The 12,522-nt window shown below is 42.9% G+C and overlaps 1 protein-coding gene across 1 annotated transcript in view; it reads left to right on the forward strand.

Moving 5' to 3' along the window:
• Positions 1–12,522, forward strand: part of XPO7 (exportin 7) — a 93,851-nt gene that overhangs the window by 51,397 nt on the left and 29,932 nt on the right. The window contains exons 15-17 of the mRNA XM_064731219.1: positions 1,631–1,711; positions 5,744–5,807; positions 11,840–11,948. Of these exons, the coding sequence (XP_064587289.1) occupies positions 1,631–1,711; positions 5,744–5,807; positions 11,840–11,948 (254 nt within the window). The remainder of the gene's footprint in view (positions 1–1,630; positions 1,712–5,743; positions 5,808–11,839; positions 11,949–12,522) is intronic.

The following is a 12,522-nucleotide window of genomic DNA, read 5'->3' on the forward strand; positions in this document are numbered from 1 at the left end:
CCCACAAAAATTCCAGGTGTAGCCAATCCCACAGAATTCCAGGTGTAACCATTCCCAGAAATTCCATGTGTGGAATTCTCAGAAATTCCAGCTGTAACCAATCCCAAAAATTTCAGGTGCAGCCAATCCCATAAATTCCAGGTGTAACCAATCCCAGAAATTCCAGGTGTAACCAATCCCACAGAATTTCAGGGGCCTGGAATCCCACAGAATTCTGGGTTTAACCAATCAGTCCCAGAAATTCCAGGTCTAACCAATCCCACAGAATTCCAGATGGAACCAATTCCAGTTGCAGCCAATCCCAAAAATTCCAGGTGTAACCAATCCCTCAGAGTTCCAAGGGCCTGGAATCCCAGAGAATTCCAGGTATAACCAATCCCACAGAATTCCAGGTGCAGCCAATCCCACAGAATTCCAGATGTAACCTGGGATCCCAAAGAATTCCAGGTGTAACCAATCCCACAGAATTCCAGGTGTAGCCAATCCCAGAAATTCCAGGTGTAACCAATCCCAAAAATTCCAGGTATAACCAATCCCACAGAATTCCAGGTGCTGCCAATCCCAGAAATTCCAGCTGTAAGCAATCGCACAGAATTCCAGGAATTCCAGGTGCAGCCAATTCCATAATTCCAGGTGTAACCAATCCCAGAAATTCCAGCTGGAACCAATCCCACAGAATTCCAAGGGCCTGGAATCCCAGAGAATTTCAGGTGCAAGCTGGAATCCCACAGAATTCCAGCTGTAACCAATCCCAGAGAATTCCAGGTGCATCCAATCCCAAAAATTCCAGGTATAACCAATCCCTCAGAGTTCCAAGGGCCTGGAATCCCTCAGAATTCCAGGTGCTGCCAATCCCAGAGAATTTCAGACGGAACCAATCCCACAGAATTTCAGGGGCCTGGAATCCCACAAAATTCCAAGTGTAACCTGGGATCCCACAGAATTCCAGGTGTAACCAATCCCAGAAATTCCAGGTGCAGCCAATCCCACAGAATTCCAGATGTGGCAAATCCAGAGAATTCCAAGGGCCTGGAATCCCTCAGAATTCCAGGTGCAACCAATCCCAGAAATTCCAGACGCAGCCAATCCCACAGAATTTCAAGAGCCTGAAATCCACAAAATTCCAAGTGTAATCTGGCATCCCACAGAATTCCAGCTGTAACCAATCCCAAAAATTCCAGCTGTAACCAACCCCACAGAATTTCAGGGGCCTGGAATCCCAGAGAATTCCAGGTGTGGAATTCCCAGAAATTCCAGCTGTAACCAATCCCAGAAATTCCAGGTCTGACCAATCCCTCAGAAATTCCAGATGTAACCAGTCCCACAGAATTCCAGGTGCTGCCAATCCCAGAAATTCCATGGCTGACCAATCCCACAGAATTCCAATCCCACAGCCAATCCCAGAAATTCCAGCTGTAACCAATCCCACAGAATCCCAGCTCTATCCCAGCATCCAAGATTCCCACAGCACAATTCTCCCATTTTTCACCATCCCGACGATTCCCCTCCCAATTTTTATTCTCCGTGCTATTGCGAGACGTGAAAACTGTGGAAAAACCACCCACAATTCCCAGAAAAAACCTGGAAAAATCCCATAAATCCGCTCTAATTCCATGTTTTTCCTTGGCAGCATCACCAACCTGAAGTACTGGGGCCGCTGCGAGCCGATCACATCCAAGACCCTGCAGCTGCTCAACGACCTCTCCATCGGATATCCTTTGGAAAAACTCCCAAATCCTTGGGAAAAGCTCATCCCAAAATTCCCCTGCCATGGCAGCACCCCCACGTTCCCGCTTTTCCATCGGATTTGTGGGAATGAGGGGGGAACAGACCGGGATGAGGCCGGCGGGGGTGTGGGTTATTGGGGATTTGGGTGTTGGTTATTCCGTTGGAGTTGGAGTTTTCCGCGGGGAGTTGTGGTGTGGCTGATGGTTTTTCGGGAATTCCAGAGGTTTTCAGGAATTCCATAAATTCCTGGGATTCCAGAGGTTTCGGGAATTCCACAAATTCCTGGAATTAAGGGCGGGATGAGGCCGGCGGGGCTGTGGGTTATTGGGGATTTGGGTGTTGGTTATTCCGTTGGAGTTGGAGTTTTCCAAGGGGAGTTGTGGTGTGGCTGCTGGTTTTCTGGGAATTCCAGAGGTTTTTGGGAATTCCATAAATTTCTGGGATTCCAGAGGTTTCAGGAATTCCACAAATTCCTGGAATTCCACAAATTCCTGGGGTTTTTCCCCCACACACCGAGATCTGCACAATTTGTGTTATCCTTGGAAAAAAACCAGAAGAGAATTCCCAATTTATTGAGAACCAGACAGAATTCCCAATTTCCTGAGTAATCCAGCCCCAGACCCATTTTTCTAGCCTGGTCCTGGGAGTGTTTTTTCCAGGAATTCCATAAAATCTAGGAATTCCAGAATTTCCAGGAATTCCAGACCCTGAGTTTTTCCCAGGACGCCTCCCCAAACTGAGATTTTCAAAATTTGGATTATCCTTGGAACAAACGAAAAATTCCCAACTTCCTGAGTAATTCAGCCCCAATCCCATTTTTCCAGGTTTCCCTGGAAGTGATTCCCAGAAATTCCACAAATTCCTGAGTTTTTCCCCAGTGATCACCAAAGCTTTCCCCAAGACGCGATTTACAAAATTTGGATTACCCTTAGAAAAACCCATAAAATTCCCAATTTTCTGAATAATCCAGCCCCAGTCCCATTTTCCCAGCCTTTCCCTGGAAGTGTTTTCCAGGAATTCCAGGAATTCCATAAATTCCAGACCCTGAGTTTTTCCCCAATGGTCACCAAGGCTCTCCCCAAGCCGAGATTTACAAACTTTGGATTATCCTTGGAACAAACAAAAAATTCCCAATTTCCTGAATAATCCAGCCCCAATCCCATTTTTCCAGCCTGGCCCTGGAAGTGTTTTCCAGGAATTCCACAACTTCCAGAAATTCCAGACCCTGAGTTTTCCCCAGTGATCACCAAGGCTCTCCACAAACCGAGATTTACAAAATTTGGATTATCCTTAGAAAAACCCATAAATTTCCCAATTTCTGAGTATTCCAGCCCCAATCCCATTTTTCCAGCCCAGCTCTGGAAGTGTTTTCCATAAATTCCAGAATTTCCAGGAATTCCAGAAATTCCAGACCCTGAGTTTTCCCCAGTGATCACCAAGGCTCTCCCCAAGCCACGATTTTCAAAATTTGGATTACCCTTAGAAAACACATAAATTTCCCAATTTCCTGAGTAATCCAGGCAATTCCCAATTTCCTGAGTAATCCAGCCCCAATCCCATTTTTCCAGCCTTTTCCTGGAAGTGTTTTCCAGGAATTCCACAAATTCCATAAATTCCAGAAGTTCCTGAGTTTTTCCCAAACCGAGATTTACAAAATTTGGATTACCCTTAGAAAAACCCATAAAATTCCCAATTTCCTGAATATTCCAGCCCCAATCCCATTTTTCCAGCTTGGTCCTGGAAGTGATTCCCAGGAATTCCACAAATTCCATAAATTCCAGAAGTTCCTGAGTTTTTCCCAACGGTCACCAAGGCTCTCCCCAAATTGTGATTTTCAAAATTTGAATTATCCTTAGAAAAACCCAGAAATTTCCCAATTTCCTGAATAATCCAGCCCCAATCCCATTTTTCCAGCCTTTCCCTGGAAGTGATTCCCAGAAATTCCTGAATTTCCATGAATTCCAGAATTTCCAGGAATTCCACAAATTCCAGACCCTGAGTTTTTCCCAGGACGTCTCCCCAAGCCGAGATTTTCAAAATTTGGATTATCCTTGGAAAAAACCCATAAATTCCCAATTTCCTGAATATTCCAGGCCCAATCCCATTTTTCCAGCCAGGCTCTGGAAGTATTTTCCATAAATTCCAGGAATTCCAGAAGTTCCTGAGTTTTCCCCAGTGATCACCAAAGCCCTCCCCAAACCGAGATTTTCAAAATTTGGATTATCCTTGGAAAAAACGTAAAATTCCCAATTTCCTGAATCAACCAGCCCCAATCCCATTTTTCCAGCCTGGGCCTGGAAGTGATTCCCAGGAACTCCAGAATTTCCAGACCCTGAGTTTTCCCCAGTGATCACCAAGGCTTTCCCAAATTGAGATTTGCACAATTTGGATTATCCTTGGAACAAACAAAGAATTCCCAATTTCCTGAATAATCCAGCCCCAATCCCATTTTTCCAGCCTTTCCCTGGAAGTGATTCCCAGGAATTCCAGAATTTCCAGGAATTCCAGAAATTCCAGGCCTGGATTTTTTCCCCAGTGATCACCAAAGCTTTCCCCAATCCGAGATTTTCAAAATTTGGATTATCCTTGGAAAAACCCATAAATTTCCCAATTTCTGGAATATTCCAGGCCCAATCCCATTTTCCCAGGTTTCCCTGGAAGCGTTTTCCAGGAATTCCTGAATTTCCAGGAATTCCACAAATTCCAGACCCTGAGTTTTCCCCAGTGATCACCAAGGCTCTCCCCAAGCCGAGATTTTCAAAATTTGGATTATCCTTGGAAAAAACCCATAAATTTCCCAATTTCCGAGTAATCCAGCCCCAATCCCATTTTTCCAGCCTGGTCCTGGAAGTGATTCCCAGGAATTCCAGAATTTCCAGGAATTCCAGAAATTCCAGGAGTTCCTGAGTTTTCCCCAGGATGTCTCCCCAAGCCGAGATTTTCAAAATTTGGATTATCCTTGGAAAAAACGTAAAATTCCCAATTTTTGAGTAATCCAAGCCCAATCCCATTTTTCCAGCCTTTCCCTGGAAGTGATTCCCAGAAATTCCATAAATTCCAGAAGTTCCTGAGTTTTTCCCCAATGGTCACCAAGGCTCTCCCCAAACTGAGATTTTCAAAATTTGAATTACCCTTAGAAAACCCCATAAATTTCCCAATTTCCGAGTAATCCAGCCCCAATCCCATTTTTCCAGCCTTTCCTTGGAAGTGTTTTCCATAAATTCCCGGAATTCCAGAAGTTCCTGAGTTTTCCCCAGTGATCACCAAAGCCCTCCCCAAACCGAGATTTTCAAAATTTGGATTATCCTTGGAAGAAACATAAAATTCCCAACTTCCTGAGTAATTCAGGCCCAATCCCATTTTTCCAGCCTTTTCCTGGAAGTGATTCCCAGAAATTCCATAACTTCCAGGAATTCCAGAAATTCCAGGCCTGGATTTTTTCCCCAGTGATCACCAAAGCTTTCCCCAAGCTGTGATTTTCAAAATTTCGATTACCCTTAGAAAAAAACATAAAATTTCCCAATTTCCTGAATAATCCAGCCCCAATCCCATTTTTCCAGCCTTTCCCTGGAAGTGATTCCCAGGAATTCCACAACTTCCAGAAATTCCAGAATTTCCAGGAATTCCACAAATTCCAGACCCTGAGTTTTTCCCCAGGACGCCTCCCCAAGCTGAAATTTGGATTATCCTTGGAAGAAACATAAAATTTCCCAATTTCTGAGTAATCCAGGCCCAATCCCATTTTTCCATCCTTTCCCTGGAAGTGTTTTCCAGGAATTCCAGAATTTCCAGAAATTCCAGACCCTGAGTTTTTCCCCAGTGATCACCAAAGCTTTCCCCAAGACGCGATTTACAAAATTTGAATTACCCTTAGAAAAAACCCATAAATTTCCCAATTTCCTGAACCAACCAGCCCCAATCCCATTTTCCCATCCTTCCCCTGGCGAATTCCCATGGAATTTTTTGGGAATTGCGTCCATCCCAGCCTCGCTGCCTCTTCCTTGACGCCCTGCACCTACAGCAGCGTCCGCAAGCTGGTCAAGCTCAGCGCCGTGCAGTTCATGCTCAACAACCACACGGTGAGCGCCGCATTCCCAAGGAAAATTCCCAAAAAAAATTCCCAAAAAAAATTCCCAAAGAAGAAAATTCCATCCTCTGGAATTCCATCTCCTTTCCCAGGGTTTCTGTGGTGCTGGAAAATTTTTTTGGGTTTTTTTTGGGTGGAATATTTTGGTTTTTAGGGGGATGGTGAGCGCCACATTCCCAAAGAAAATTCCCAAAGAAAATTCCCAAAGAAGAAAATTCCCAAAGAAAATTCCATCCTCTGGAATTCCGTCTCCCTCTCCAGGGTTTCTGTGGTGCTGGAAAATTTTTTTGGGGTTTTTTTGGGTGGAATATTTTGGTTTTTAGGGGGATGGTGAGCGCCACATTCCCAAGGAAAATTCCCAAAAAAAATTCCCAAAGAAGAAAATTCCCAAAGAAAATTCCATCCTCTGGAATTCCATCTCCCTTCCCGGGGTTTCTGTGGTGCTGGAAAATTTTTTTGGGGTTTTTTTGATGGAATATTTTGGTTTTTAGGGGGATGGTGAGCGCCAAATTCCCAAGGAAAATTCCAAGAAATTCCCAAGAAGAAAATTCCCGACAAAAATTCCATCTCTGGAATTCCATCTCCCTTCCCAGGGGTTCTGCGGTGCTGGAAAATTTTTTTGAGGGTTTTTTTGGGTGGAATATTTTGGTTTTTAGGGGATGGTGAGCGCCACATTCCAAGAAATTCCCAAAGAAAATTCAAGAAGAAAATTCCCAAAGAAAATTCCCAAGAAGAAATCCAAAGAAATTCCATCCTCTGGAATTCCGTCTCCCTTCCCAGGGTTTCTGTGGTGCTGGAAAATTTTTTTGGGGTTTTTTTTGGTGGAATATTTTGGTTTTTAGGGGGATGGTGAGCGCCACATTCCCAAGGAAAATTCCCAAAGAAAATTCCCAAAGAAGAAAATTCCCAAAGAAAATTCCATCCTCTGGAATTCCATCTCCCTCCCCGGGGTTTCTGTGGTGCTGGAAAATTTTTTTGGGGTTTTTTTTGGGTGGAATATTTTGGTTTTTAGGGGGATGGTGAGCGCCAAATTCCCAAGGAAAATTCCCAAAAAAAATTCCCAAAGAAGAAAATTCCCAACAAAAATTCCATCCTCTGGAATTCCATCTCCTTCCCAGGGGTTTCTGGGTGCTGGAAAATTTTTTGGGGTTTTTTTGAGTGGAATATTTTGGTTTTTAGGGGATGGTGAGCGCCAAATTCCCAAAGAAAATTCCAAAGAAAATTCCCAAAGAAGAAAATTCCGACAAAAATTCCATCTCCTTCCCCGGGGTTTCTGTGGTGCTGGAAAATTTTTTGGGGTTTTTTTGAGTGGAATATTTTGGTTTTTAGGGGGATGGTGAGCGCCACATTCCCAAGGAAAATTCCCAAAGAAAATTCCCAAAGAAAATTCCAAGAAAATTCCCGACAAAAATTCCATCCTCTGGAATTCCATCTCCTTCTCCAGGGTTTCTGCAGTGCTGGAAAATTTTTTTGGGGGTGTTTTTGGTGGAATATTTTGGTTTTTAGGGGGATGGTGAGCGCCCCAAATTCCCAGGAAAATTCCCAAAAAAATTCCCAAAGAAGAAAATTCCCAATGAAAATTCCATCCTCTGGAATTCCATCTCCTTTCCCAGGGTTTCTGTGGTGCTGGAAAATTTTTTGGGGGGTTTTTTTGATGGAATATTTTGGTTTTTAGGGGGATGGTGAGCGCCACATTCCCAAGGAAAATTCCCAAAAAAAATTCCCGACGAAAATTCCATCCTCTGGAATTCCATCTCCCTCTCCAGGGTTTCTGTGGTGCTGGAAAATTTTTTGGGTGGAATATTTTGGTTTTTAGGGGGATGGTGAGCGCCACATTCCAAGGAAATTCCCAAAGAAAATTCCCAAAGAAAATTCCAAGAAGAAAATTCCCCAAAGAAAATTCCAAAGAAGAAAATTCCAAGAAATCCTCCTCTGGAATTGCATCTTCCTTCCCGGGGTTTCTGTGGTGCTGGAAAATTTTTTTGGGGTTTTTTTGGTGGAATATTTTGGTTTTTAGGGGGATGGTGAGCGCCAAATTCCCAAGGAAAATTCCCAAAGAAAATTCCCAAAGAAGAAAATTCCCAACGAAAATTCCATCCTCTGGAATTCCGTCTCCTCCCGGGGTTCTGTGGTGGTGGAAATTTTTTTGGGTTTTTTTTGGTGGAATATTTTGGTTTTTAGGGGGATGGTGAGCGCCAAATTCCCAAAGAAAATTCCCAAAGAAAATTCCCAACCAAAATTCCATCCTCTGGAATTCCATCTCTCTTCCCAGGGGTTTCTGTGGTGCTGGAAAATTTTTTGGGGTTTTTTTTTGGTGGAATATTTTGGTTTTTAGGGGATGGTGAGGGGCCAAATTCCCAAGAAATTCCCAAAGAAAATTCCAACAAAATTCATCTCTGGAATTCCATCTCCCTTCCGGGTTTCTGTGTGCTGGAAAATTTTGGGGTTTTTTTGCTGGAATATTTGGTTTTTAGGGGATGTGAGCCCACATTCCAAGGAAATTCCAAGAAAAATTCCCAAAGAGAATTTTCCCAAAGAAAATTCCATCCTCTGGAATTCCATCTCCTTCCAGGGTTTCTGTGGTGCTGGAAAATTTTTTGGGGTTTTTTTGGTGGAATATTTTGGTTTTTAGGGGATGGTGAGCGCCAAATTCCCAAGAAAATTCCCAGGGAAAAAATTCCAGAGAAAATTCCAAAGAAGAAATTCCAAAGAAATTCCAAAAAAATTCCAAAGAAAGAAAATTCCATCCTGGAATTCCATCTCCCTCCCCGGGATTCTGTGGTGCTGGAAATTTTTTTTGGGTTTTTTTGGGTGGAATATTTGGTTTTTAGGGGGATGTGTGAGCGCCACATTCCCAAGGAAAATTCCCAAAAAAATTCCCAAGAAAATTCCCAAGAATATTCCATCCTCTGGAATTCCATCTCCCTTCCTGGGTTTCTGTGGTGCTGGAAAATTTTTTTGGGTGGAATATTTTGGTTTTTAGGGGGATGGTGAGCGCCACATTCCCAAAGGAAATTCCCAAAGAAAGAAAATTCCCAAAGAAAATTCCATCCTCTGGAATTCCGTCTCCCTTCCCAGGGTTTCTGTGGTGCTGGAAAATTTTTTTGGGTTTTTTTTGGTGGAATATTTTGGTTTTTAGGGGATGGTGAGCGCCAAATTCCCAAGGAAAATTCCCAAAAAAAATTCCCAAAGAAGAAAATTCCCAACGAAAATTCCATCCTCTGGAATTCCATCTCCCTCTCCAGGGTTTCTGTGGTGCTGGAAAATTTTTTTGGGGTTTTTTTGAATGGAATATTTTGGTTTTTAGGGGGATGGTGAGCGCCACATTCCCAAGGAAAATTCCCAAAAAAATTCCCAAAGAAGAAAATTCCCAAAGAAAATTCCATCCTCTGGAATTCCATCTCCCTTCCCGGGGTTTCTGTGGTGCTGGAAAATTTTTTTGGGGTTTTTTTTGGTGGAATATTTTGGTTTTTAGGGGGATGGTGAGCGCCACATTCCAAAGAAAATTCCCAAAGAAAGAAAATTCCCAAAGAAAATTCCATCCTCTGGAATTGCATCTCCCTCTCCGGGGTTTCTGTGGTGCTGGAAAATTTTTTTGGGGTTTTTTTGGTGGAATATTTTGGTTTTTAGGGGATGGGGTTTGGGGTTCCCAAAGGTTTTTTGCTCTCCAAGCTCATTCCTGGAAAATTCCCGGTGTGGGATTGGGGAGTTCAGGGATCATTTCCAGGAATTCCTGGAGTTCAGGAATTATTTCCAGGCTTTCCTGGAATTAAAGGAGGTTTTCCAGGAAATGTCTCCCTGCATTCCTGGATTTCAGGCATCATTTCCAGGGATTTTCCAGGAATTCCTGGAGTTTCCATAATGTTTTCCGGCAATTCCAGGGATGTTCCCCTTCATTCCTGGAGTTCAGGGAATGTTTTCCAAGTATTTCCAGAGTTCCAGGATGTTTTCCAGGCTTTCCTGGAGTTCAGGGATCATTTCCAGGAGGTTTTCCAGGAATTCCCGGAGTTCCCAGGATGTTTTCCAGGAATTCCTGGAATTAAAGGAAGTTTTCCAGACATTTCCAGGAATGTTTTCCCTGCATTCCTGGAGTTCATGGATGATTTCCAGGAGATTTTCCAGGAATTCCTGAAGTTTCCAGGAGGTTTTCCAGGCTTTCCTGGAATTAAAGGAAGTTTTCCAGACAATTCCAGGAATGGTTTCTTGGCATTCCTGGAGTTCAGAAGTGATTTCCAGGATTTTTTCCAGGCATTTCTGGAATTAAGGGAGGTTTTCCAGGCATTTCCAGGAATGTTTTCCCTGCATTCCTGGAATTCAGGGATGATTTCCTGGCATTTCCAGGATGTTTTCCAGGCATTCCTGGAATTAAAGGAGGTTTCAGACAATTCCACCAGGTTCAGAAATCTTTTCCCTGCATTCTTAGATTTCAGGGATGATTCCCAGGCATTTCCAAGAATTCCTGGAGTTCCCATAATATTTTCCAGGCATTCCTGGAGTTCAGGAATGATTTCCAGGAGGTTTTCCAGGAATTCCTGGAGTTCAGGGAATGTTTTCCAAGTATTTCCAGGAGTTTCCAGGATGTTTTCCAGGCATTCCTGGAATTAAAGGAAGTTTTCCAGGTATTTTCAGGAATGTTCTCCCTGCATTCCTGGAGTTCAGGGATGTTTTCCCGGATGTTTTCCAGACTTTCCTGGAATTAAGGGAGGTTTTCCAGGCATTTCCAGGAATGTTTTCCAGGCATTCCTGGAGTTCAGGAATCATTTCCAGGATTTTTTCCAGGCATTCCTGGAATTAAAGGAGGTTTTCCAGGCATTTCCAGGAATGTTTTCCCTGCATTTTTAAGAGTTATGGGATGATTTCCAGGCATTTCCAAGAATTCCCAGGAGTTCCCATAATGTTTTCCAGACTTTCCTGGAGTTCAGGGATCATTTCCAGGAGGTTTTCCAGGAATTTCTGGAATTAAAGGAAGTTTTCCAGACAATTCCTGGAATGGCTTCTTGGCATTCCTGGAGTTCAGGGATCATTTCCAGGATGTTTTCCATGCATTCCTGCAGTTCAGGGAGGTTTTCCAAGTATTTCCAGGAGTTCCCATAATGTTTTCCAGGAGTTCTTGGAATTAAAGGAGATTTTCCAGGCATTTCCAGCAAGGTTTTCCAGGCATTTCCAGGAATGTTTTCCCTGCATTCATTGATGATTTCCAGGAGGTTTTCCTGGAATTCCTGGAATTAAGGGATGATTTTCAGGAATTCTGGGGTTCAGAGATGATTTCCAGGCATTCCTGGAATTAAAGGAAGTTTTCCAGGAATGTTCTCCCTGCATTTTTCCTGGAGCTCATCCCAATTTTTCCCTTTTTTCCAGAGTGAGCACTTTTCCTTCCTGGGAATGCAACTTGGAAAAAAAACCCAGATTTCTCCATTTCCCATCGGATTTTCCCGTTTTTTCTCTGGAAAAAAAACAAAAAAAAACCAAAAATCACCTTTTCCATGTGGGAATTTTTTTCCTGGAGCTCATCCCAATTTTTCCTATTTTTCCTTCCTGGGAATCAACATTCCTGGGAAATGAAACTTGGAAAAACCCAGATTTCCCATCGGATTTTCCCATTTTTTCTCTGGGAAAAAAACCCAAAAATCACCTTTTCCATGTGGGAATTTTTTTTTTCCTGGAGTTTTTCCTTCCTCAGCTCATCCCAATTTTTCCTTTTTTTCCAGAGTGAGCACTTTTCCTTCCTGGGAATCAACATTCCTGGGAAATGCAACTTGGAAAAAAAATTTAAAAAAAAACAAAAACCACCTTTTCCATGTGGGAATTTTTTTCCTGGATCTCATCCCAATTTTCCCTTTTTTCCAGAGTGAGCACTTTTCATTCCTGGGAAATGAAACTTGGAAAAACCCAGATTTCCCATCGGATTTTTCCATTTTTTCTCTGGAAAAAAACCAAAAAAAAACCAAAAAAAATCCAAAAATCACCTTTTCCATGTGGGAATTTTTTTCCTGGAGCTCATCCCAATTTTTCCCTTTTTTCCAGAGCGAGCACTTTTCCTTCCTGGGCATCAACAACCAGTCCAACCTGACGGACATGCGCTGCCGCACCACCTTCTACACCGCCCTGGGCCGCCTCCTCATGGTGGATTTAGGTACATTTTTCCAGGAATTTCCATGGAATTCCCACTTATTTTGGGATTTATGGAAGTGGGGATTCACCAGGTTAAAGGAGGTTGGGGTGGGAAATGGAAAAAATTGGGAATTTTGGGGGTGGTGAGGGGGAATTTGGGAAAATGAGGGTGAAGTTTTCACGTCCAGCCAAAAATTTGGGAAAAAATTTTTCCGTCCCAAAATTTGGGATTGGAAAATCCGCAAAATTGGGGAGTGAAATCCCAAAAAGATTTGGGGTGAATTTCCCATCCCAATAAGATTTGGGGATAAATTTTCCCTGGATTTTCCATGGTTTGTCAAGGGAGGGTGAGGATCAGTACGAGCAGTTCATGAGGGATTTTTCCATTTTTCCCATGGATTTTTCCATGGATTTTTCCATGGATTTTTCCATTTTTCCCATGGATTTTTCCATATTTTCCCATGGATTTTCCATGGATTTTTCCATTATTTTCCATGGATTTTTCCATGGATTTTTCCATGATTTTCCATGTTTGTTTTCCTGGATGGATTAGGATCAGCCCAAGCAGTTCATGGGGGATTTTCCCATAGATTTTC

Source organism: Zonotrichia leucophrys, chromosome 22, assembly GCF_028769735.1.
Source record: "Zonotrichia leucophrys gambelii isolate GWCS_2022_RI chromosome 22, RI_Zleu_2.0, whole genome shotgun sequence".
NCBI lineage: Eukaryota > Metazoa > Chordata > Aves > Passeriformes > Passerellidae > Zonotrichia > Zonotrichia leucophrys.